Source organism: Palaemon carinicauda, chromosome 33 (genome assembly GCF_036898095.1).
Source record: "Palaemon carinicauda isolate YSFRI2023 chromosome 33, ASM3689809v2, whole genome shotgun sequence".
Classification (NCBI taxonomy): domain Eukaryota; kingdom Metazoa; phylum Arthropoda; class Malacostraca; order Decapoda; family Palaemonidae; genus Palaemon; species Palaemon carinicauda.
Genome location: NC_090757.1, coordinates 62529700 through 62552546, shown reverse-complemented (window position 1 = coordinate 62552546; position 22847 = coordinate 62529700). Strand labels below are relative to the sequence as shown.

General features: G+C 38.2%; 1 protein-coding gene across 3 annotated transcripts in view; it reads right to left on the bottom strand.

The window, feature by feature from the left end:
- Positions 1–651: 651 nt before the first annotated feature.
- Positions 652–22847, bottom strand: part of SMC3 (structural maintenance of chromosomes 3) — a 73470-nt gene continuing 51274 nt past the window's right edge. The window contains exons 11-26 of one of the 3 annotated variants that reach the window (XM_068357035.1): positions 22484–22589; positions 19344–19447; positions 18356–18455; positions 17661–17824; positions 15145–15286; positions 14782–14940; positions 14304–14515; positions 12859–13048; positions 12081–12239; positions 11701–11850; positions 11303–11491; positions 11047–11201; positions 10077–10152; positions 2306–2398; positions 1737–1928; positions 652–1583 (exon numbers count right to left, since the gene is read on the bottom strand). In XM_068357035.1, coding sequence (XP_068213136.1) covers positions 1371–1583; positions 1737–1928; positions 2306–2398; positions 10077–10152; positions 11047–11201; positions 11303–11491; positions 11701–11850; positions 12081–12239; positions 12859–13048; positions 14304–14515; positions 14782–14940; positions 15145–15286; positions 17661–17824; positions 18356–18455; positions 19344–19447; positions 22484–22589 — 2404 coding nt within the window. In that variant the 3' untranslated portion in view covers positions 652–1370. Of the gene's footprint in view, positions 1584–1736; positions 1929–2305; positions 2399–10076; positions 10153–11046; positions 11202–11302; positions 11492–11700; positions 11851–12080; positions 12240–12858; positions 13049–14303; positions 14516–14781; positions 14941–15144; positions 15287–17660; positions 17825–18355; positions 18456–19343; positions 19448–20448; positions 20553–21336; positions 21443–22483; positions 22590–22847 lie in introns of all 3 variants that reach the window. The other 2 variants (XM_068357034.1, XM_068357033.1) reach the window with 2 other exon arrangements.

Genomic DNA, 22847 nt, shown 5'->3' with positions numbered 1-22847 from the left:
TGGCAGCAAGAGTCGGTTATTTGAGCTTGAGCCCCAGCTAGTTCTTGGGTGAATGGAATCCCTTGGGGGAGGGTTGGCTGCCGTTACTGTTTCTTTTCTGTGGTTTGATCAGAATAATACCCAATCTCTACCACTAAGGTTCAAAGCTGGTGCTGTCGAGGTGGAGGGCAAGGTACCACAGGAGGAGCCTGCATCGCAGTAATGCTAATGCATGCATCTCCGGTTTAATGGTGGAGTGCCCTTCCAGAGGACTTTGAAACCTCAAAAGGGGAAAAAAGAATACCTACTGGGCCGGTGCAGGAAATGACAGCTGAAATGCTCTAACTAGTTCCAAGAATCAAAAGGCATCCTTCAAGAATGAAGGCACGCTCGCTATAGCTCTGCAGGAGTGTTTCATTTCCTTCACAGGTGTGACCAGGAGAGTGCGATTACAACCAGATGACCTGTCATGCTCACTATGAAGCATCGTCAACAGACACGTTGTCGCTCACTGCAAATACAGGCTAAAGTCAGCTTCTGGGTTCACACCCAAGAGGATCACCGAACTGGTAACCTCGAGGTGTACTGATCAACAACTATCAACGAGGAGAAGGAATAAAAAACTACCATTATAATATACTTTTATTAAAAAAGAAAATAAAAATAGCTTTGTTTACAAGGTGGACTTTCCACCATATCTTAACTCAACTGCCTTTAAAAATTTCCTTTCATAGTATCGCTTAACAAAAATCAAATACTGTAACTAGAAATTATAATTGAATTTGTTAAGGTACATACAAAGTATTTTTGTAATTGTTTGGTATAGAAAAAAAAATATTCCAAGACATTTGTTTCCATATGACAAAAGAAAATATTATTTATCAAAAAGTTGAAATAAAAAAATGAATTCTTAGAAATTCTCAATATAAAACAAAAAATTAACTCTTAAAATGATTTAAAAACTTCCAATTGTAAAAGAATATCAACAGTGCTAGGCTTCAAATAGCATGTGAGAAAATTGATTAAAAATTTATAAAAGAAAATTGAATTTAAATTGGCTTTCCTTTAAGAAAACTTGGCAATTGACGTTTAGCAAAAAAAAAGTTATCTTTACCTCAGGTCCCTCTTTTATGCACAAAAATAGGCTATTATCCTATCCTTTATACAAAACATAGTTTTGGTAACAGTAAGAGAAATTTATATATACAAGCTCTACTTACTGATACTTTTTGTAATTCAATGTACAAAAATGCACTTCTGAAAGTATAAAAATTTCTGTACAAATCTTTTTGAACTTCAATATACTTAAATACAATGTGTAACAACTCCACTGGCTCAAGGCCCATATTTCATGGCCACATTCAAAAGTCCAGTAAATGTTCACTTGTCTATTAACCATGTGTTGTGTCATCTTCCACAAAGTCATAAGCTTCTTCTCGTGCTACACATTCCACATGAGACACTTTGTTTCTGAATTTGACACCATAAAACTTGTTGGCATGTTCTAATAATTCGGGTCTGAAAGTTGTCGTAATGAACTGGGCATCCGAACTTAGTTCGTGAATCATATCTGCTACAGCCTTTCTGTGTTGAGCATCTAAAGCCTGTAAAATATATATAAAATGAATAGCGAATATAAACAGGTGTAATTTTTGCATTAACTAGTGTTACTCACATTCATTGTCATTTTTGCATTAACTAGTGTTACTCACATTCTTTGTTGAAATATGAATGATACTTCAAGATAAATTTCTTACCTGATCAATTTCATCAAAAAGATAGAAAGGAGCTGGATCACATTTCTGAATGGCAAATATAAGACCCAGCGCGACCAACGATTTTTGACCACCAGATAACTGGTTCATCTCTCTCATTTCAGCATTGCGACCAGTGAAGGAAACTCTGATCCCAACTCCCGTAAAGTTATCAACAGTGCCTTGTTCTTCATGCTTTCAGGAGAGAAGGGTTATGATGAATATTACTCACCAAGTCTACATACTACAAGTTTTAATACGTCAAATGATATTTTGATTTGACAATTTTTACGATGCCACATTTAATTTCATCTGGACTTCAACATCAAGTGAGTGTGCAACAGGTATGACTTGAAGTTCTAGCCATTATGTTTGCTAGAGACTAGCTTAAGATTTAAGTACTGATTATGTGGGTGCTGAGGCAACAAATATATTTACAACTGGTAAATATCCTACACAAAATATTAAGCAATCAATTGTTTACAAACTTTAAAACTATCAACAATTCTATCACAAAAATGAAGATAACAAAGCCAACTTACTCTCAGAAAACTAAACTAAAACATAATTACCTCACTTTCCTCTTCTCGATCAGTTTTCATCACTAGTTGTGCATGACCTTGGGGTGCCAGCTTTTTGAAAACTTCACTAAAATATTTTGATACCTATGGAAAGGAAAAGCAATTGAAGAAAATTTCAAAATCACTGAACCCCTCAAATTTTCCACTTTAATTACTGTAAATTCATAAAATGGCAATATAAAATTAAAGGCCAACCAATGCTAATAATTAGGCCTAGAATGTATTCATCCAAAGCTAAATATAATCAAGTCAAGACGGAGTTAGGGCATGATAAGTAATATCACATGTCCCAATTATGTAAATGGAAGAGGATGAATTATACCTACAACCTTAAATGACTTGTACAGCATAGAGTTAAGAAAGAACATTTCAATGCAAACTAGGGATGTTGAAGAGCCACTGTACTTTACCTACTTTACAAGGAGTCTTGTTAGGGTTCACCTTTCTCCACTACAATAACGACCCATGCACTAATTTTACAAAACTCTTTATCAAAGGAATTAGCCGAAGTCAATCATAATTTACATTGGCAACAACATATGTGATATAACAAATTTGGAAATAATTTGTATTTTTCCTCTAACATACAAACCTGGAGCTATTTATTAGGGTACTTTCGGCGCAGCTGAAAGACGAGCCATGATAATTTTAGTGAGGGATAACTACCCCATCCGCTAGTTAGCGGATCGGGGGTGGGGTAGACTGGCTACCCCGCTCGCTCACACCTCTCGGGCCAATTTGTATAAATAGCACCAGGTTTGTATGTTAGGAAAAATATAAATTATATCCAAATTTGTTATTTGTTCCGACACAGATACAAACCTTCACTATTTATTAAGGTGACTTACTCTTAGGAGGGAGGAAGTCCTCACCAACTGGCCTTGGTCATGACCCGGGGTCCTCTCTATTTTGATCTGTGATCAATAGTAGAAGGAACCCTACCCTCACTAAAATCAAGTGCCGGTATGAGGAAATGCACTGACAGCGGCCTGCAGAAGCTTGTGTGTGAGTGGAACTAAGTGTGGCTTGTCTTTAACATAGGAACTCTAGTACAGAACCTATTGTTCTTAAAGACTTAGCCAATACCCTCCCTCTAAAAGGTATTGTGGACGTAACAAAGTATTCTTCTATACTTAGGAGGCACAAGGGAAATGGGTCTTACCTGCAGCGAGGTGAGGTCAGCTATGCTGAGGCTTGCGGAGCTGTTTTCCCCAGAGGGGAGAAGGTGAAAGGAAGAAAGGAGCCAGGCATTCTTACTCATTCACCCCAGACTAATACGGGTAGCTTCAGCCCTCAACCCTCTGCTACTTGTCCATCAAGGAGCCTGAGGTGTTTAGACCATTTGTTGTGCAACCACCACAGGACCAATGGAAAAGGTCTCCATATTCTTGTGGGTTACGTCTTTGCAGGTAGTGGGCCGTGAAGGTCGATTGACGCTTCCACAAGCCCACTTAAAGTATCAGCACCACAGATTAGTTTCTTGAACGCCAGGGACGTAGCAATGCCAGTGACGTTGCGAGCTCTGGGTCTTGGGATGGAGGAGAGTCTAGATGAAGAGTAACCTCGATTGCCTTCAGATCCCAGAGGGGAAGGAAATCCTTGAGGTCCTCCTCTTGACCTTCCCCGTGCTGGTCAACACTGCCGACACATGGGGGCGAGCTGGTATTGTTCTTTTAAGGTAACCCCACAGACTCCTCACTGGGTAAAACCCCAGTTCATGGGTTTCCGGTTACCAAACAAAGACTCTTCATTCGAAATGGGCTGCACCTAGGGTACAGCAAACTCGGATTTGAGTCTTGGCAATCCACTCAGGAACGCCACTGAGGGTTACTTCTCCCCGTCTCCTAGGGTTGGAGACAACACAGGTTGGATCATACAACACACTAACTCTCTTGGTCAAAAGCCCAAGTGAGTAGAAAAAGTATCTTCCGTGTAAGGAAGCGAACTGCTGCTGGGCCTAAAGTTCGTAGAGAGGGGCCTTCAGAGACTGAAGGACCCGAACCGCGTTCCCAGGAGGAGGTTGAGATCCGACGGGGGACAAGTTATCTCACACTTGCATAAGTAAAGGCATCGATGGGAGTGAATCCCCTTCCACGACATCAGTAACCTGTTGCAAAAGGCCTCTCTCAGAGGGGTGGTGTAGGATCGTCCCAGGTGAGAAGTCGAAGCAAAGCTACGGCTTAGGAAAGTGTTAGCATGTGGCTGCTTGGAAGATCGTGCCTAGAGGAAGATCCCTCGGAACTCCGTCAGGAGCTGTAGAAGGTCCGGGAACCATTCTGCGGGTTGCCATAGCGAAGATATTGGAGTTCCGTCAGGGGCTGCATTAGGTCTGGGAACCATTCCGTGGGATGCCATAGCGAAGCTATTGGAGTCATTGGTAAGATCCTGCTTATTCTGACTTGGCTGAGGACTTTATCACCTGACCAAATGGGGGGGGGGGGGGGCGGCACAAGGCACACCTCTAGGTCGCCCCACCGGTCTTGGAATACATCTTGTTTGAGGGCCTGGGGAAACGGTCGAGTGGGAGCCTAAAGATCAGGGCCGCTACGAGCATAACCACATTCGGGAACCCCACAAAGTTTAGACTTTCTTGGATACAAGATGATTCCAAGACACTAGGAGCCCACTACCTGGGTGGTTTTGCAAGCACATTCCTATAACAGGAATGCCGCGAGCAGATGGGGCAACTTCTTGTCCTCTGTCCATCTGAGGCTTTGAACGGCTAGATGGTTCTCTAAGAGAGGTGAATGCTGGTACCTTTCTGAATCGGCCAAAGGATGGAATGGTATGGCATAGGCCCCCCCCCCCCCTCTTTGATGCATTATAGAGCATCAGGTCCAGAGGGAAAACGAGAAGACAGGCCTCTTTGCGGAAGCTCTCGTCTGTCACCCATCATCCGGGGATTGTCCAGCGGTGAGGGGGGAGGGGGAGTGCATAGCAATACACACACCTCAAGATGATGTCGAGACGTATAATTAATTGCACACTCTTGCAACGAAGGGGAACAGCCTGTTCTCCCTCCAACTGCCACTAATCCTTAACTGTGGTTGGCCGAATAAGACCGATACCAAACGGTAAACCAGTTAACCAGTACAGCTTATGTTATAATAGCGAATCTCCATAGAGATCGCTTTCCGGAGAAGAGACTGTACGGTAATCACCGGACACATCCAACCAAACCCAAGAGGGGATTGAGACGTATCTTCAATCTATTGTTGGGTGGGTAAAGAGCATAAGTCTACTACGGCGTAGTAACCCCGAACTGTGCGCATGACAAGTATACATGCGTAGTTCGATTTAAAAGTCGTGTCCGGAACTCTGTTGGAAACGTTCGTAACGGAGGTTTCTCCTTCTTAGGACAAAAAACGTTCGTACTTCTCCGTCTCCAATCGGGAAACTACCATTTATATTAAATGTTCCCTATTAAGGAACAGAAATGCTTATGAGAAGTTTCCAGCCAAAGCCTTTGTAGGAGACTAAGACTTCCGATCAGGGAAAAGGAAAAAATGCCTATAAGGAGGCAGAACGTAAATGCTGTATGTTTGGCTACAGAAAAGTAGCCAAGTAATGTACTGAATAACCTGGTTTCAGTAGGGGATATAAATATACAACTTAACAGAACAGAGTTCTAATTGGAAGATGTATATAGCCCTTATTGGCAAAAAGATCGCTTGTACGCATATATGTATTTGTCCATTTGAATTAGCCCATGCGTATTCTCTGCCTACAGGAAACGTTTGCAACGAATCCGGTTGCGGGAATAATGTATGTGCGACGAATCGCAACATTATTGCCGAAAGAATTTTGATCGTTGACTAACTGAAATATTTTCTTGAATGAGAGCGAGCATGTTCTCAAACAAAATATACAGTTATAGAAGCGATCATTTCCCCATTGGTTTACCCCTCCTCTTTATGTGAGGGGCTAGCCAGTGTTCCTTATACAGAAACGGATGTCTGTTTACCTGTGGCCGGGGTTTGAAACGTTCGTAAAGTAATGATGCCCATGCTGTTGCTATTGTTCTTTAACGTCAGCTAATAATGTTCCTTCGGGACTAATTCTTTGAAACAATAACCCTGTAAGGATAGAATAAAGTCTCGAAAGACTATCGTGTAAAACAGCAAGTCGTTATACCCAGGGTACAATGACGGGGGAGGCTGCCTCCATCAAACGGTAGAACCGAGTTTAAGAAAATAACCTCACGGTTTTGTCTTGGCTAAAGTGCATGCTCCGGGAAGGCTTACGACCTTCACAAAGTTTTAACACCCATTGAAGTTTTGTAAAAACTTCTCAGGAAGGAGTCTCCCAAAAAAGGGTCAAGTCTCGTTTGTGGGGGTTTGCTTCAAGAAGGCCAGACATAATTGCCATCGACCGCTTACCCAAAGGGGTTGCCATCGAACGCTTTCTCGCTAGGCCTGCCAGGGGAAATGAACTGCAAAGTAAAGAATTTTTCATTGCCCGCTCATATCCATCTGCTAACCAAACCACTTGAAGTGGGAAGGTGGAGGAGAGATGACGGTGGTTCGTTTGAAAACGAAAGGATCGGTGCTGGTGAAACCAGACTAGCTGACATAGTAATCAGCTGAGAGTGTAGAGTGACGTATCAAGTCACACCTTTGGAAGACCCATCCCGTAGAGGAGGGGGGCGGTCGACCAAAGAGTTTTCAGAAAACTCTAGATCGCAGAAACAGAGAGATTCGGATGAGAACCTAGGGGTTCAGAATCTATTTGTGAATTCCTTTCTCACGACCTCAAGGGATGTTGTGCCGAGAACCCGCCGGAACTCTGTCGCTGATTCCTGATGGAATTTCCAGGAATCATGTTACGTGACCAGGACCCAAAGGAACTGTGTCATAGTTACCTGTGTAAACCCTTGGGCAGCAGGCATCCCTCTGTCATCAGAGTAAAACTCTTGATGACGATGGGCGCGCGCGAACAATTCACGGGACGAGAGTTTGAAAACTCTTGTCATGAGAGTAAGCCTCTTGTGCACTCGTCAACACCGCGCAACGAGTCCGAAAACTCTGTCACAAAAGTATGGCTATGATCACGAGAACCCAAAGGTTCAGCGTGAACTGCGTTGTGAGACCCCGAAGGGTCAAAAGAGTTGTTCGTGCACCTCAATCAATTGCGTGCGCTCCTATCCGTTCGTGTGCGCCAATATGGTCGTGCGCCGAACTGTTGGTAGGTGGAAGGGAGCTTGTGCGCGCGCCCTACCCAATTGCGCGCACCTTTTTTGCGCTAGTGGAGAGCATGAGGTTGTTCACGCACTTGGCGCGCATGAGGTTGTTCGCGCACCTGGCACGCATAAGGTTGCTCGCGCGCCACAGGAGGTTCGAGCGCATAGCGAGCATCAGGATGTTCGCGCATATGGTGCGCCATAGGATGAACCAGCACCCCCTTATCGCCATTTTGCTTGCGCGGCACGCCACAGGATGTTCGAGCGCATGGCGAGCAACAGGATGTTCACGCAAATGGCGCGCCATTTTGCTTGCGTGCGCCAAGACGGTCGTGCACGCCGATTTGGTAGTGCGCGCCAAGTCGGTCGTGCACGCCAATTTGGCCGTGCGCGCCAACTTGGTCGTGCAAGCGAGAGCTCTCAGGTTGGTGAGAGAACTCACTGTTACGCTCACCCAAAGGTTCACGACAGCTCGTGTTGTGTGAGCACGAACGATCAACACAACGAGAGTTTAAAAACTTGTCATAAAAAGAATGACTGGTCACGAGAACCCGAAAGTTCAGCGTGAACTGTGTTGCGCGAACCCGAAGGGTCAGCGCAACAAGAAACCAAAGTTTCCCTGACACTAAACACTGAAGTGTCGGAGTGACTAGTTACGCGAGCCCTAGGGTTCACCGTAACTAATTTTACGAGAACCCGAAGAGTCAGCGTAACGAGAAACCACAGTTTCCCTGTCACAACACACCGGAGTGTTAAGGGTGACTAAAGTTACGAGAGCCCAAGGGTTCAGCGTACCTTATGTTACAAGACCCCGAAGGATCAGCGTAACGAGAAACCGCAGTTTCCCTGTCACAACACACCGGAGTGTTAAGAGTGACTAAAATTACGAGAGCCCAAGGGTTCTGCATTACTAATGTTACGAGACCCCGAAGGATCAGCGTAACAAGGAACCGAGGTTCCTTTGTCACGAGACTCCGAAAAGTCAGCGTGATTGATGGTACAAGTTCCTCGTAACTGAAACCCAAAGGTCTCGAGCAGAGTCCCGAAGGACTCCTACTGTCATGAGAACCCGCAGGATCAACATGACGAGAGCCCGAAAGTTCAACGATCACGCCAGCCCCAAAGGGTGATCGAACGAGACCCCGAAGGATCAAGGAGAACCAGCGGGTACAAGATAACACCTCCGCATAAGAGGTTTGTTCTCCCGAAGGAGAATGTCGCTTAAGAGAAGGCTCTTGCTCCACCCCTGAAGGAGAACCATAAGCGTAACGGGGGACCGCCAATGCCCAGGGGCAGTTTTCTCTCGAGGACGAGAGACTCGTTCCCCCGAAGGGATAACCTGCTTAGGAGAAAGCTCTGCCACTGTCCCTGGTGGATCAAAAGCTCCTACAAGTTATTTCTCTCGAACAAGAGGGAAGTTCTCCCGAAGGAGATTGCCTAAGACAAGCTTTCTCCCAGCTCTATGGGAATAAAGTGTAGGCGTAAAATATCTCTCACGAATGAGGGAGAAGTCCTCCCGAAGGAGGACATCGTCAAAGATAAGCTTTCTCCCAGCTCTAGGGGAAAAAAGTGTAGGCTTAATAATCTCTCTCTCGCGAACGAGTGAAGTCCTCCCGAGGAAGGACATCGCCTAAAACAAGCTTTCTCCCAGCTCTATGGGAAAAAAGCGTAGGCGTAAGAAACTCTCTCTCGCGAACGAGGGAGAAGTCCTCCCAAAGGTGGACATCCCCAAAGGCAAGCTTTCTCCCAGCTCTATGGGAAAAAAGCATAGGCGTAAAAAAAAAATCACGCTCTCTCTCTTTCTCGCGAGAGAGATAGAAGTTCCCCTCGAAGGAGGAACATAAAGTTGTAAGTTGACAGCGAATGCTACCTCGTAATAAAGGCAGCTCACGAGCTACCACCTGGAGCGGAGGATTATGACCAGGGCGGCCATAGCACTCGGCCTTGTGTTCTACGTCGCTGTTACCTGTGAAAAAAGAAAGTTGTTATCAATTACAATTCATGCTCCGTTGCACAAAATACTTTTGGAAACATGTCTCCTTCCTTGTAAGATAATTCCTCGAAAGGGACCTGAACTGTAATACACTTTAATTCTGTAATGAAACAAACACACAGCAGTGTTGAGAACCTGCCAACCATCAGTCGCAGGGAAGAGCGCTTTCTCCAAACTCTCGGAGGCAGTTGGATACAATGTCAACAGCAATTAAAGTTACACGTATCTAACAACATATATTTCCATTTATACATATATACACTCATATATTTAAGATAAATGAAAACGCACAAGAAAAAAAAAAACCACATCAAGGCAAGCCTTAGCGGGAGAGAAGGGCAGCATGTCCGTCCTCTACCTAGCCAAAAAGTTAAGTGGTTACTCAGCCGAGAGGTGTGAGTGAGAGGGGGTAGCCAGACTAAACCCCCCCCCCAACTAGTGGATGGGGTAGTTATCCCTCAATAAAATTATCATGGCTCGTCTTACAGCTGCGCCGAAAGTAATACCCTAATAAATAGCGTAAGGTTTGTATGTGTCGGAACAAAAAAAATTTCTAAAATCTATTAAATTTTCAACAAATTATTTCTTACCTGTTTAAATGTAAACTGTATAGCCTCATATTTCCGGTGTTCTAATACATTCATGAGTTCTTTGATTTTGTCATAGCTGAAAAAGAAATGGTTTTAAATACTTATGCACTACGTGAAAATTTATGACGTAATATTTTCAATTTATAATAGTGACTACGAAGTCTGCATTTGTATATCAACAGAATAGTTTTACATTAAAATCCTTTTATTTAAACTGCTTTAGTCTCTAAAAGCTTGGGATGTCGGCATTACCCCCATAAAATTAAAATATTTCCCATTTCCTTTATTTCCAATACAGAAATGCCTCAAGTAAATCAATGAGACCAACCTCTAACAATATCAGCTAATAGCTTACCTCCTTGACGCCACTAACCAGTGAAGAGGAAAGTGGTTACGTACATGAACATCATATGTGTGTGTGTGTCTCTCTCTCTCTACATACATATATATATATATATATATATATATATATATATATATATATATATATATATATATATATATATATATAATATATATATATATATATATATAATAATATATATATGTATATATATGTGTACAAAATATGAAAAAAATCTATATTCAATTGTTTATTTACATAATCATCCTCTGATGTTCACACTGATGACTCAAAGAGGTGGTGGGTAACCAGTTAAAGAGAGAGAGGGTATTTAGTATTCCTGATCCATTAAATACCCTATATTGCCTTTGAATAACTTACTTTTAGGTAGAGCTGTATTTCCATATTACACACAATAATTTTCAAATCTTTCCGTAGAATTGGACCCAATTACCCTGTACTACATTCTTGGATATGAGTCGTGTGTATTATACAGAAAATGAGAAAATTTCTTATTTCAAGGAGTAACATCAACATTCCAAGCTTAAAGAGAAAAGCAATATAAAGATCAGGGGAGTTTCATACAAATAATTGTCTATGCTTCTAAAAACAAGTTTGAAGACATACCCTCTATCCAATTCCTCCTTTCTGGCCATAAGTTTCTCTTTCTGCTCTGAGAAGGATATAAACTGGTCTAAAGCTTTTTTGTTGACATGAGAATACTTCTTCAGTTCAACATTGGCTCCTTCCAATTTCTTGAAGAGTTGTTTCGTTGGCAAATTCTAGAAAATTTTTAAATAAGTTATAATATGAAACAAAATTAATCTATCGATGAATTTCAAAAAAATTTTGGAAATAAAAATGTCCAGAAAGGAAAACAAACCTGGTATTTATCAAAAGCCTCAGAAGGGAGAGAACCCAAATCACAAATTTTCTTTGTACATTCATCGATCTTCTGATGCAAAAGATTTTGTTTCGATGCCATCTTTTCAAGGTCTTTTGCGTCCTCTTCCATTCTTTCCATAACTTCTTTTTCCTTGTTTTTCATCTTTTCTAGTTCCGATTTCAAACTCTGGAAAATAAAATATAGCGTTAACAACACTGATCAGAGCAGGAGGGAGAGAGAGAATGAATGCTATAAATTCACACAAAACCGTGAAATGACAGTTAGTTGAGGGCATAGGGGCATGCAAGAGAAGTTTATTACCTAATAAAATGGGATGATGCTACTTGGATTTGTTTACAAAGAAAGTCATGTGGCCATCAAAAATCTTATCATACCTTCTCCTTTTTCTGGTGCTCAACAAGTTTCTTTTCCACTTCCTTATATTGAACAGCTACCTCATCAATACGACTATCAACACGCTGAATTTCACTCTGGCTATGTTCTAAATGCCGTTTTCTGTCTTCAACCGATATTTCTTGTAAAGCCTGTAAAACAAGAATGTCATATAATCAAAAAAATTTCTTAAACACTGCATCCTTTTCAAAAATAATTTCTTCACTGTAACAGAACACACTCAATGACTGTAATAGGAAAGTTTTCATAATTTTGAAAGTTTACATAAAAGATGTATTAAGTCGAAAGTTTACATTAAAGATGTATCAAGTCAAAAACAACCATAGAAATTTCTTCAATGCAATCTAGAGGAATACCATACCTGCATAAGCTCATCTTTTCTTCTGTGAAGATTGTTAGTCAAAAGATTCTCTAACTTATTTTTGTCAGCTTCTAACTTCATACGACGCGTAAAAGCTTCCTTATTTTCTTGTGTCAGTCTTCTAATGTCATCATTCAACTGATCTACTTCATGCTGGTCCTAAGAACAAAAACATTACATTAATAAACATTTCTTATCAAAACTTAATAGTTGACAAGGAAACTTTTTTTTTTTTTTTAAATCCTAGAGGCGGAGTATTTAACCTCTAATGGTAAAGGAGAGAGAATATCTGGTTATAGAAAAAAAAATTTGGCCAACAAGACTGCAGATCTACAATATTTATTTACACTGGCTGGCCTAAAGCGCTTGTTATTTCAAAAGAAAATAAATAGTTAAATAGTCAAAATTTAAATGTTATTGCTTTATTTGGAATAGTTTTATGAGCTCCAGCAAGTTTTCATCAAAAAAATTCTCTCAACTACACACTTTCATGGACACCCCAATCACATACATAGCTACTGCATTATATCGCATTGGAACAGATGCCTGAGAAAATGTTAATCCAAAATCCAAAACAAGAAACCCTGACAAGAAAATAAATTATGTATGTAGTCTTTTTATTTACCAAAGTACACAATAAAAAAATGAAATATTACACCTACACAATTCTACATAGCCTGGCTTCATAAGTAGTCCGAATAAATCAGTGTTTCCAATGTAACGGCACACCTAATGACAGCTGACTTCATAGGTAATACCTAAATAAAGTATTGCATACCTGGACACTAAGTGTAGCCATAAGATCCTGGTGAAGTTCAGATTCCAGACCTTCCTTGGTTGCCATCATTGCTTCAAGGTTGGCTTTAAGCTGGGAGAGAGACCTTTCTTTAGGCTGCTTCGTTCTTTCTAAACTGGACAATTCTTCCTTCATCAACCGGATATCAGTCTTGACTTTTTCGAAGAGGTTTCTATAATAAAATATTAATTAAATTTTCTGGAACATTTCTTGCATCTTAATTTCAAGAAAATGCTTTTGGTAACATGACAAAAGAGGGTACAATCAACCTGATGAATAAAACTTACAGCAAGTGCTTGTTCTTGGATTTTAAAGTAACTGCTTCAGTTCCAATGAATAAAAACAGTAATTGCTTTTGCTCTAGCACAAGCAAATGCTTAAAAGTTTATCAGCAATTTCTTAATTTCCTATGAATAAAACAGCTATTGCTTAGAAAAGTTTAAGGCAGCTCAATGAATGCTTGAAATTCTTGTGAACTGGACCTGATGGCAGCATTTCTAAGAAAGTTGCTGGAAAGGCCCATATATGGATGAAATTACCCCAATCAGAGAATAAAATAGGAAAATATGCTTAAGAGATATAGTCTGAAAACTATCGGTTTCCATACGCAATTGGAGCAATGGATTGAACTCATAAACGTATTAGAAAATTTCAAAACCATGGTGATAAACGTATAAATACCGGTAGGAAAGTATTTACAAGCAGCAGGCTAAGTCCAGTCCACTTTCAATTCTGAAGTGTTCCCTAGCATAAATGTTTAATGGCCAGGGAGTGTACTGTATATGAGTTAGATTTTGAAGAACTCAAGATCCGTATAATAATGAGGAATATCAATGATAATAGTAATAACCTTCTTTTGCTTGGGGGCGATTGGTATCCTATGAGAAATGGAAACATTCATGAAAGTATTCACTAAAATAAAATAATTCTGTTGAGAACGTGTGACTAGTGAAAGGTGTTCTAGGCAGCTAGACTTCCAATTTTGCAATATGAAGTATGGATAATTATTGCAAAAATTCCAAGAATAATAATTGCATATGTAATTTTACCCCTAACATAGCTAAATTCTGGGGGGATGAAGAGTTTCTGTTTGAAGAGCAATAAATGATAACGTTGAGCAACTGTTGTGCATATGCATCAGGTCAGATACTAAACAGACACTTAGGTGAAAAGGAAAGAATTCACAGAAATGCTTAAAGCTGGATCCGTTGGAAATTAATAAACCGTAGCGCATAAGGGGCATGATGTGGCTGGGTCCCTAACCAAAAGCTACAACTACATCAAGCTAACGGTGAAAATAATTATTCATATGATGTTAAGCAATAGCTTTTTGCCTAAACATTTCCTACCTTTTGCTTTTACTTACAAGCTTTTGTTATACGCAAATGCCTAGTTTTTATTCATCAGGGTAAGTATTCCATACTTACTTAGCTTTACTATTCTTAATTTCCGTCTTCTGCATTTCTGACACAATCTTGTTGATTTCCTGCTCAGTATTTCTTAAAGTGTCTTGTAGAGTTCTTAGTTCAGTTTCTGCTGTTGTAATCTGATCACGGAGCTCGGAACGAGTTTTCTGAATTTCTAAGCGAGATCGAGACGTATTGAAGTATCCTCCTGTCAACGACCCTTTACTGGAAACCTGAAAACAGAAAAGTATTTCAACATATCAACCCTCCGAGATTACAATAAATGTAACCATGCGGTATGTAAAAATTAATTAGTTTCTAAAGAAATTTTCACTTTTTATCCTCCATTGTTAGTTTTGCTATGAAACGTCAACAGGAAACCAACACGAAGTCATTGATCCCTGGTAAAAAGGCAGGAGCCCGACCGCAATTATAACACGGCCGGGAAAAAGAGTAATAAAACTCATTAAATTACATTCTATACAATCATAAATATTACCTGATCACCGTCAAGAGTGACACAATCTAAACGCGTAGATCTAGCAAGGTGTGTTGCTACCTCCAAGTTTCGACATATCAAAGTTCTTCCAAAAATGTACTTCAACGCTTTGTGATACCGATCTGAGTAAGTTAGCTTACTAACCATAGGAATGGCATCCTGTAAAGGATATAAACAAATATTAGACTAATTATTGAGCAAAAATATAATCAATTACCAAAAGATCACTCCTGACACTAATATCAAGTATATAGTCTAGTTAAAACTACAAGCATCAACCGATTATTCCCGATAAACATAAGATTTTAAAGTACAAAATACAATCTTTGAATTATTTTTTAAATAAGAAGATTTACTACTTACATTTGTCTGTGGATAATCAATATCTTTCACCGTCAGTCGATTCAGTGGCATAAATGTCACTTCACCGGGCAGTTTTTGCTTATTCATTTCTTTCAAGATCTGTGTTCCTATTTTATCAGACTCTACAATATGATGAAACAACCTGGTGGAATAAAAATGTGGCTACTAATTGGTTTCGGTAATTATCTACTGTATACTCACTCCCAGAATGGTATAATGAAGTAACAACTTTGTAAACTCAAACAAGAGTAAGAGAAGAGAAAATTGGCATTATTCTATTTAAGGAATTATGTGCAAAGCTTGCCTCTTGTTTAAAAGAAAACAGCCTTATATAATGTCTGGTTTCAAGGAAATTTAGATTGAGCCCTCTACTGTGCTTCCCATGCCCTGAATGTGAAGCCCTGCTTTACTCTTTCTGCAAGAATGTCATGAAATAATTTTCATTAATTTTCCTAGTAACACTTCCAAAAAACTTCTTGCAATGCATTCACTATTTCATCTAAGTGTTACTTTATTTTTCTCTACATTTTACATTACGGGGACCGACCGCGATGCCATGAATTTTTTTTCTATCTATTCAAAATACACAATTTCTATATATGTTTTAGACACATAGGAGACCTTCATCATATAAAAATTTCAAGACATTTGATCAAAAAATTTTTTATATATATTAGCAAAAAATCATGATTTTAAAAAAATATTCAGGTACAATTTTCTCCACTAATATGATATCAATTGTTTTGAAAATCATGCCATCAAAACTTCTTTATAAATTGAATATTTGTGTGACAGATTTCTGATTTTCCTTGTTCTTTTTAATGATTTTTTTCTTAATTTTCTTCATCTAGATGTAAAATATTCATGAAAAAAAGGAAAATCAAGATTCTGGTCACAAAATTGTGGGATTTTTATTCCTCGAACAATAAACAAGTGTGAATAACTATGTTTTTGAGTTACTAGCTCCCAGAGATTTGCAACAATTCTTTGCTTTTCTTTAAAAAAATCAAGATAACATTACTATGATAACCTTACTTTGTACTTATATTGTTAATTCTTATATAAACGCACACTAAACAAGGTATTTAAACCATAGAGTTTACTAATACACTTGGCATAAGGATGTCACGAGTTGCCCGCGGCCTCTCATTGTTGCCAGAGTTTTAGTTAGCATGTTCCAGCTTTGTATTTATTCATGTTTCCATCTCTTCTTGATTCTTTTTTCTTGCTCTCTGCTTACTTTTTGTTCTTTTTATGACCTTAGGTAACATTGACCTTGCTTTAGTTCCCGAGGACATTGTGAAAAGATAATGTACGTACGAAATGCAAGTAAACAAACAGATGCATTATAACTTCTATACGTCATTGGAAACTCTGGCTTCTGTTCTCGTAGCTTGTAGTTTTTGTTTACCTACCCTCTCCCAATGCCTTCAATTTCTGCCAGACGTACAAGATTTCTAAAGTGAAAAAAATCGCTAAATGCAAAAATAAAGACCATTCTGTCAAACTCAGTCATGCAGACAACACAGTAAGGATGACGTCATCATTTAAAGACCGCTATATCTTCATTATTTGTAAAAAAAAAAAATAATGGGTTGAAACTTCTGGAGAGTATGTACGATATGTTTCTCCATACATGGAAACAATAAAACGAATTTTTGTTTTCTGAAAGTTGGTCTGTCAAAACACCATGACGGACAGTCCCCTTAATTGCAAGTCTGCTAATTTCTATCAATAATAATTTATCTAGTAGTGAGCCGGCATAATGGAAATTTTACCCATCTTTTCTCATTCCCTGGATGTTTGCAATTATTTTCATTGGTATTTGTGCTCCAGCTTCTGTACAGTACTACTGTATAATCTTCATGGCGTAGTTAACTTCATTTGGATGTTTAGTTTTCGTATATAGTTCTTTGTGATCAGTAATCAACTCATCATTTTTAATTCTAACAAATTAAATGTTTTTTCCATTGTTACAAAATTCACATTTTCTCTTTGGAATTGAAGTAAGGCCCATGTCATTACTGGAAGAGAACTCTTCCTTCTCCATCATCTACCACAAATTTTACCAATCTTGTCCATGCCAGTTAGCAAAGTTCACATAAATGACAAATGGACAAAGATCAAATTACTATACTGTATATATCTAATAGTGATGTGGTTATATAAAGTATGATGTTATGGTACAGATATTTGATAATAATAAAGTTAACATAACAAAATGCACTTTTTCCCTTTGCAGTGGAGGTATCTCAAATATAAAGCTAAGTTTACAAAACTATTAAGACCGATTTCTTGATTCATAGAACTACATAAAATGTAAAATTACAGGTTTACACCTTGAAAACATTAGTAACAAAATTCTGTACAAGTGTTTTCCAGTTCAGTCAAGAAAGACCATTTAATCAAAACCTTAAAAAGAATCCTTTGACAGAAGCAAATATATTCACATCTAAATTTAAATTTGAGTGAAAATTCTGTTCCAAATATATAGGGAAGGTCCTGAGGATACATACTTGTTACCAGCTGTGACTTCAACAGCTGTATAAATTGACCTCTCACATTCAAAATTTTCAATGAGAAGACCGTAGTATTGGGTGGCAATTTCTCCAAGATGCCCTCCACGGTCACGGAAGGTATCCAGGACTTTTTGTACGCTATCACGTCCATTGAGGATTGGCTGCAAGACGAAAATAATCAGATTTCTAGGGGGAAGAGACACTGCAATCATTTAACATCGTGTTCACTGTTCATTGATTGCCTTTATAAAAGTTCATTAAAAAATACTTCAGGTTGTTTATTGAAAGCAAAGTGCTTTGAGTTCAATATAAAGTTAACAAAGAAAGACTACACCAATTCATATTCTAACCAGATTGTCTAACACTCGTGAAGCTCTAGGCCAAAAGAAACTGTTTACAAATACAGTACATTTATTTTATGTTACAAAATCTTTAAAAATGTAATAACTAGATTCTGATAAGACTGATATTTCTCCCAAAGGACTGTTCCCAAACTTGATCCCAAGTTTCATCTTAAATATATGCATTTCATTTCTAGGAAATGTCATTTTTTTCATTTTAATTATAGTTTATTTAATAAAAATGAGAATACATAGGAAAAAAATTACAGTAAAAAAGTTTTCAACTTATAGATGGTTATAATAGGAGATTAGGAGAAGAATCTAAGCATAAAATCAACATGAATTTCTCACCTTTCCCGCCATAGACCGTAGTGACTGATCAGCTCGAGATAACTCTTCTTTCAAGGAACTTACATTCTGTTGCAGATTATTCTCCTTGCGCCAAAGTTCACTGTAAGGGAGGAGATATTTGTCATTGAATAATACATTTAAAATCAATACTCAACAATTGCCTCTGAAACCAAGGAAATGTATTTCCATTTACAATTTACTTTCATGTTAAAGTTAAATTTAGTTCATAGATCAAGAAAATATAAACAAAATTAATATAAAGCACTATAATTACATTTTACTAAACATAAAAACTAACTACTTGTCAAATTTTATGAAATTCATTTTCGTTAAATTTACAAGTGCCTTGAAGCCATTAGGATACATGTATTGTACTGTATTTTGTACAGTGCAGTACTATCTTTCGCCCTCTGAACAACCTGGTTAGAGAACTTATTTGAGGAAAGTTACCTCTAAATTCAATACTCAATTATAAAATAAAACTTCCAAAGGCATATATAAGGGTTTAAAAACTATGAAATTGAAAAAAATTATCTGCTGGTTATTAGCAGTCAGTTGTTTTAAAATTCATAAAATACCATTTGATGGAGTCCAAAGGGCTTTGACAGAGTATGGTTCACGTAACAGACAGAACAAATGTGACTCAGTATAGACACAAAAACAATCTATCCAAAGCAAATGCATTTTTTTATTTGTCATTTAACTAATATTTTTGCCGATATCTTGAACATAAAAGTTTTTTCACCAAAGGCACTGGCCATATTTCCAAAGATTTTATATTAAAACAAATTGGAGAAATATCTACACTACAACATTAATGAATTTGGACACGCAATAAAACATTAAAGCAAAACTTCACACGTAACAAAACAAAACTACACTAAAAAATATCAAGCAGCAAGGCAAAACTGTACAAGCAAATATGACAGTAACACAACAAAACCTTCACACACAAACATTCAAATCGTCAGCATTATTTATAAAAAACCTGATTTCGTAATTAAGTTTCCGCTGTGTAGTTTCACTTGCGCACAATGTTTTACTTGTATTTTCAATCACATCAGCAGCCAATTTTTCATCTCTGGTACTATCCTATAAAATAAATTTCAGTGACTAAAATCATGCACAAATAAAACAAAAAAAATAAAAGAGGCAGCAGCAGGATTCAGAAACCAAACTTTAACAGTAAATTAACCATTAGGCAAACGTAAGATTCATAAAAACCAACCATTTAGAAACATGCACAAAACCCAGGATACATAAGCACATAATGCTGTATAAAGTGTACAGTAGGAATATACAAGTTCAAAATACAGCTTACATTACAATAGCATCAGGCAATACAGTAGTATCTCAAACATACTATACAGTCAATTCTTATTAGCGAGGCAGACTCGCAGCGGGGCCCTTTTAGCTCGTAAAAAATTCCTGATCGCTGATAGGTTGGAGAGATAATTCTAACCAATCAGCTAGCAGGAAACTTTTCCAAGCTAAAAGGCCACCGCTGCGAGTCAGTGTAAATGCGCCTCGTCAAAGTTCTTTCTATATACCCTTACTATACTTTTCCCTTAAGCATAGAATATTCGTCCTTCTGGGTTATAATACTGTACTTTGAATTTCCTGATCCTTCTACCAATGAAATGGTAAATAAAAAGTCAATAAAAGATCAGAATATTAAATAACTACAAAAAATGACTCGTAGAAATCAATTCATAAACTGAGCAAATATAAACCAGTCATTTTTAAAGATACAAACTATCAAAACAACTTTGCTCACATATGAAAGAAACTTAAAACCCCATTAAAATTCAGCTAACTACCATTTCAATATTCCTCAATATTTTTAAGACTGGAACACTAAGAGCTATAAATGCTCTACCTGTCCTGGAGGAAAATAAAGGATGTTTAATGTCTACATTAAAACCAAGCCAATAAATCAATCATGCTGAAAAATAAAGTTTTCATATCAAGCTAAACAGTTAGGCGAAGCATCAAGTAGAGTATTGTAGAAGCGAAAAGCAAGCTGGATTCCAGATTAAAAGCAGAAGCAAGCACGTGACTTAAAGCTCATTATTAAGGTTTCAAATCCTTACTTTCTTTCGCTTTGCAACTGGTCTTTTCTTTTCTTCATCTCATAAAAGACTTTATTATGTTCATCAATACTTTGTCTGTAGTTATCTGTGTCAGTTGACAGCTCCTGTAAAATACCACAAACAAACATTTAGCAATAAATAAAATATTTAGACAATCACTAAATAACAAAAAAAATTCTATTCTTGTAAATAAACCTAATTTCTAATTAAAACATCTTTAAATCAAACCTACCTCAATGACTTTTCAACTTGAACTAGGTCAAAATGACAGACTAACAGGGAATTTAATTTTATTTACTCAAGTTAACATTAGTGAAAAGCTGAGGTTTTTATCCATTTCACTTTTCAAATGCTTCATTTCCAAAATAAGTCTGAGAATCTCCTTCCTGTGTATTTCTTTTTTTTTAACAAATAAATGAACTTTGATAACTTTCAATATGATATAGAATAAAAAGGCAACAAATAAGAGGATGGAAGGCAATAATTTAATTTTTTCAATATTGAATACATGAGAGAGAGAGAGAGAGAGAGAGAGAGAGAGAGAGAGAGAGAGAGAGAGAGAGAGAGAGAGCGAGAGCGAGAGAGAGAGAGAGAGAGAGAGAGAGAGAGAGAGAGAGCGAGAGCGAGAGAGAGAGAGAGAGAGAGAGCGAGAGAGAGTGAGTGTGTGTTTACTACCCATTACAATAGAAAATTGGATTCTTATCATGCAGGACCATGCGCTAAACAGCCCATCATTAACAGTACCACAAAATTTGGAAGAAAGTTTAATGAAACTAAGAATTGGGAACTTGAGGCCAAGCATTCCATCCTCTTCACAATTACAGGTTTTTGTATTTTCCATCAATGATTTAAGATTCCTTGCCGGTCAGTTTGCCATGCATTTCCTACCTCAGTTTTCACTTCGAGCTGTTTTTTCCGATCAACATCGCGAACAATTTCATCTTCCAACCGCTGAATTTGATCCTGCTTCGACTTGACAGCCTTGGTGAGAGACCTGAGCAGAAGGACAACGGGGGCGGAATAGGAAGGAGATGGGCCACGGAGGAGACAACAATGAATGTTAATGATGCAAAGCCGATTCAAAATCATGACCGAGATGATGATGATGTTGATAATGAGATGCGTGAAATGGTGATATAATGGTTTGTCTAAGGGATTTAGTGGGTAGCTTGAAAAGCAACATTTCCAAATGCTGCTGCATCCATATAGATATTGAAGCTTTTGTTTGGTTTTCCCAAAAGCTTCCTATCTTAAAAGACAAGCCTCAAGGGCCACAAGCAAGCACAGAGAGAGAAGAAAGATTAAAGAGAGAGAGAGAGAGAGAGAGATATTAGAGAGAGAGAGAGAGAGAGAGAGAGAGAGAGAGAGAGAGAGAGAGAGAGAGAGAGAGAGAGAGAGAGATTATTGTATGCATGCAGCACCCCACAATATTAGGAAAAAACTGCTGATAATTTTGCAATTTTCAAGCATGGAAACAGATTAACAAGTCATTAGTAAAGGATGCATACTTCTGCTGATTTATCTCCTAACAATGCGTAAAAATTATCAAAAGAAATACAGGAAGAATGAAGAAAATGAAAGCCATAAACACACTGGGTTTAGTGCAGTTCCAGGATATCATAAAATGTACCTACTAAATGCAATGTTTATACAAAATTATTTGAGCACTTACTAACCTACCTACCTTTTCGTTGAAAAGTTCAAGGAGTCTCAATTATTGAATGAAGGACTAGCCATCTCTTTTCATGCAAAGCAACAACTTTATACACATTCATTCAACCACTTAGTCACTGCAAAGTACAGTGATCCTTCAAACCGTAAAACAAATTTTGTCAGATACATACCATTGAAATGAACAATTTTAAGAAGGCAAGAACATGAAAGCAGCAAAGTGTTCTCAAGCAGCACACCTAACTAAAACCAGTAGTTTGGCAAACAGCAACATACACAAGAGTACGTTGGAAGCATGCTGAAAACACCACTGGCAACATGCCCTGGTATCTTCTCCCTAGTGTTACTACAGGAAAATACCAACCTGTAAATGTTTCTCTAATTCTTTGTTCCGTTCCCCATCTCGTTTTATCTCCTCATCAAGCCGCCTGATTTGGTCCTTTTTTTCACCCATCGCACGTTCTATCGATCTGCAACAGGGAAGAAGAAAGGGACTAGAATACACTGCCTCTTCTATGGGCCTTGCATCTTTCTTTCTCTCGCACCAAACCCCAACTATGGGGTGGTGATAAATTTCTCTTAAGAAGTTAATAGAAATATCTGTATTTTTTTTTTCTTTGTTAACGTACGTATCAACGTATAAGTCCCTTTCTCCAACCCTTTCAGACCACGGGTGAATATTCAATTTATGACTAATTGCTTTTAACTACCTATTGGGGGTAAGGTTA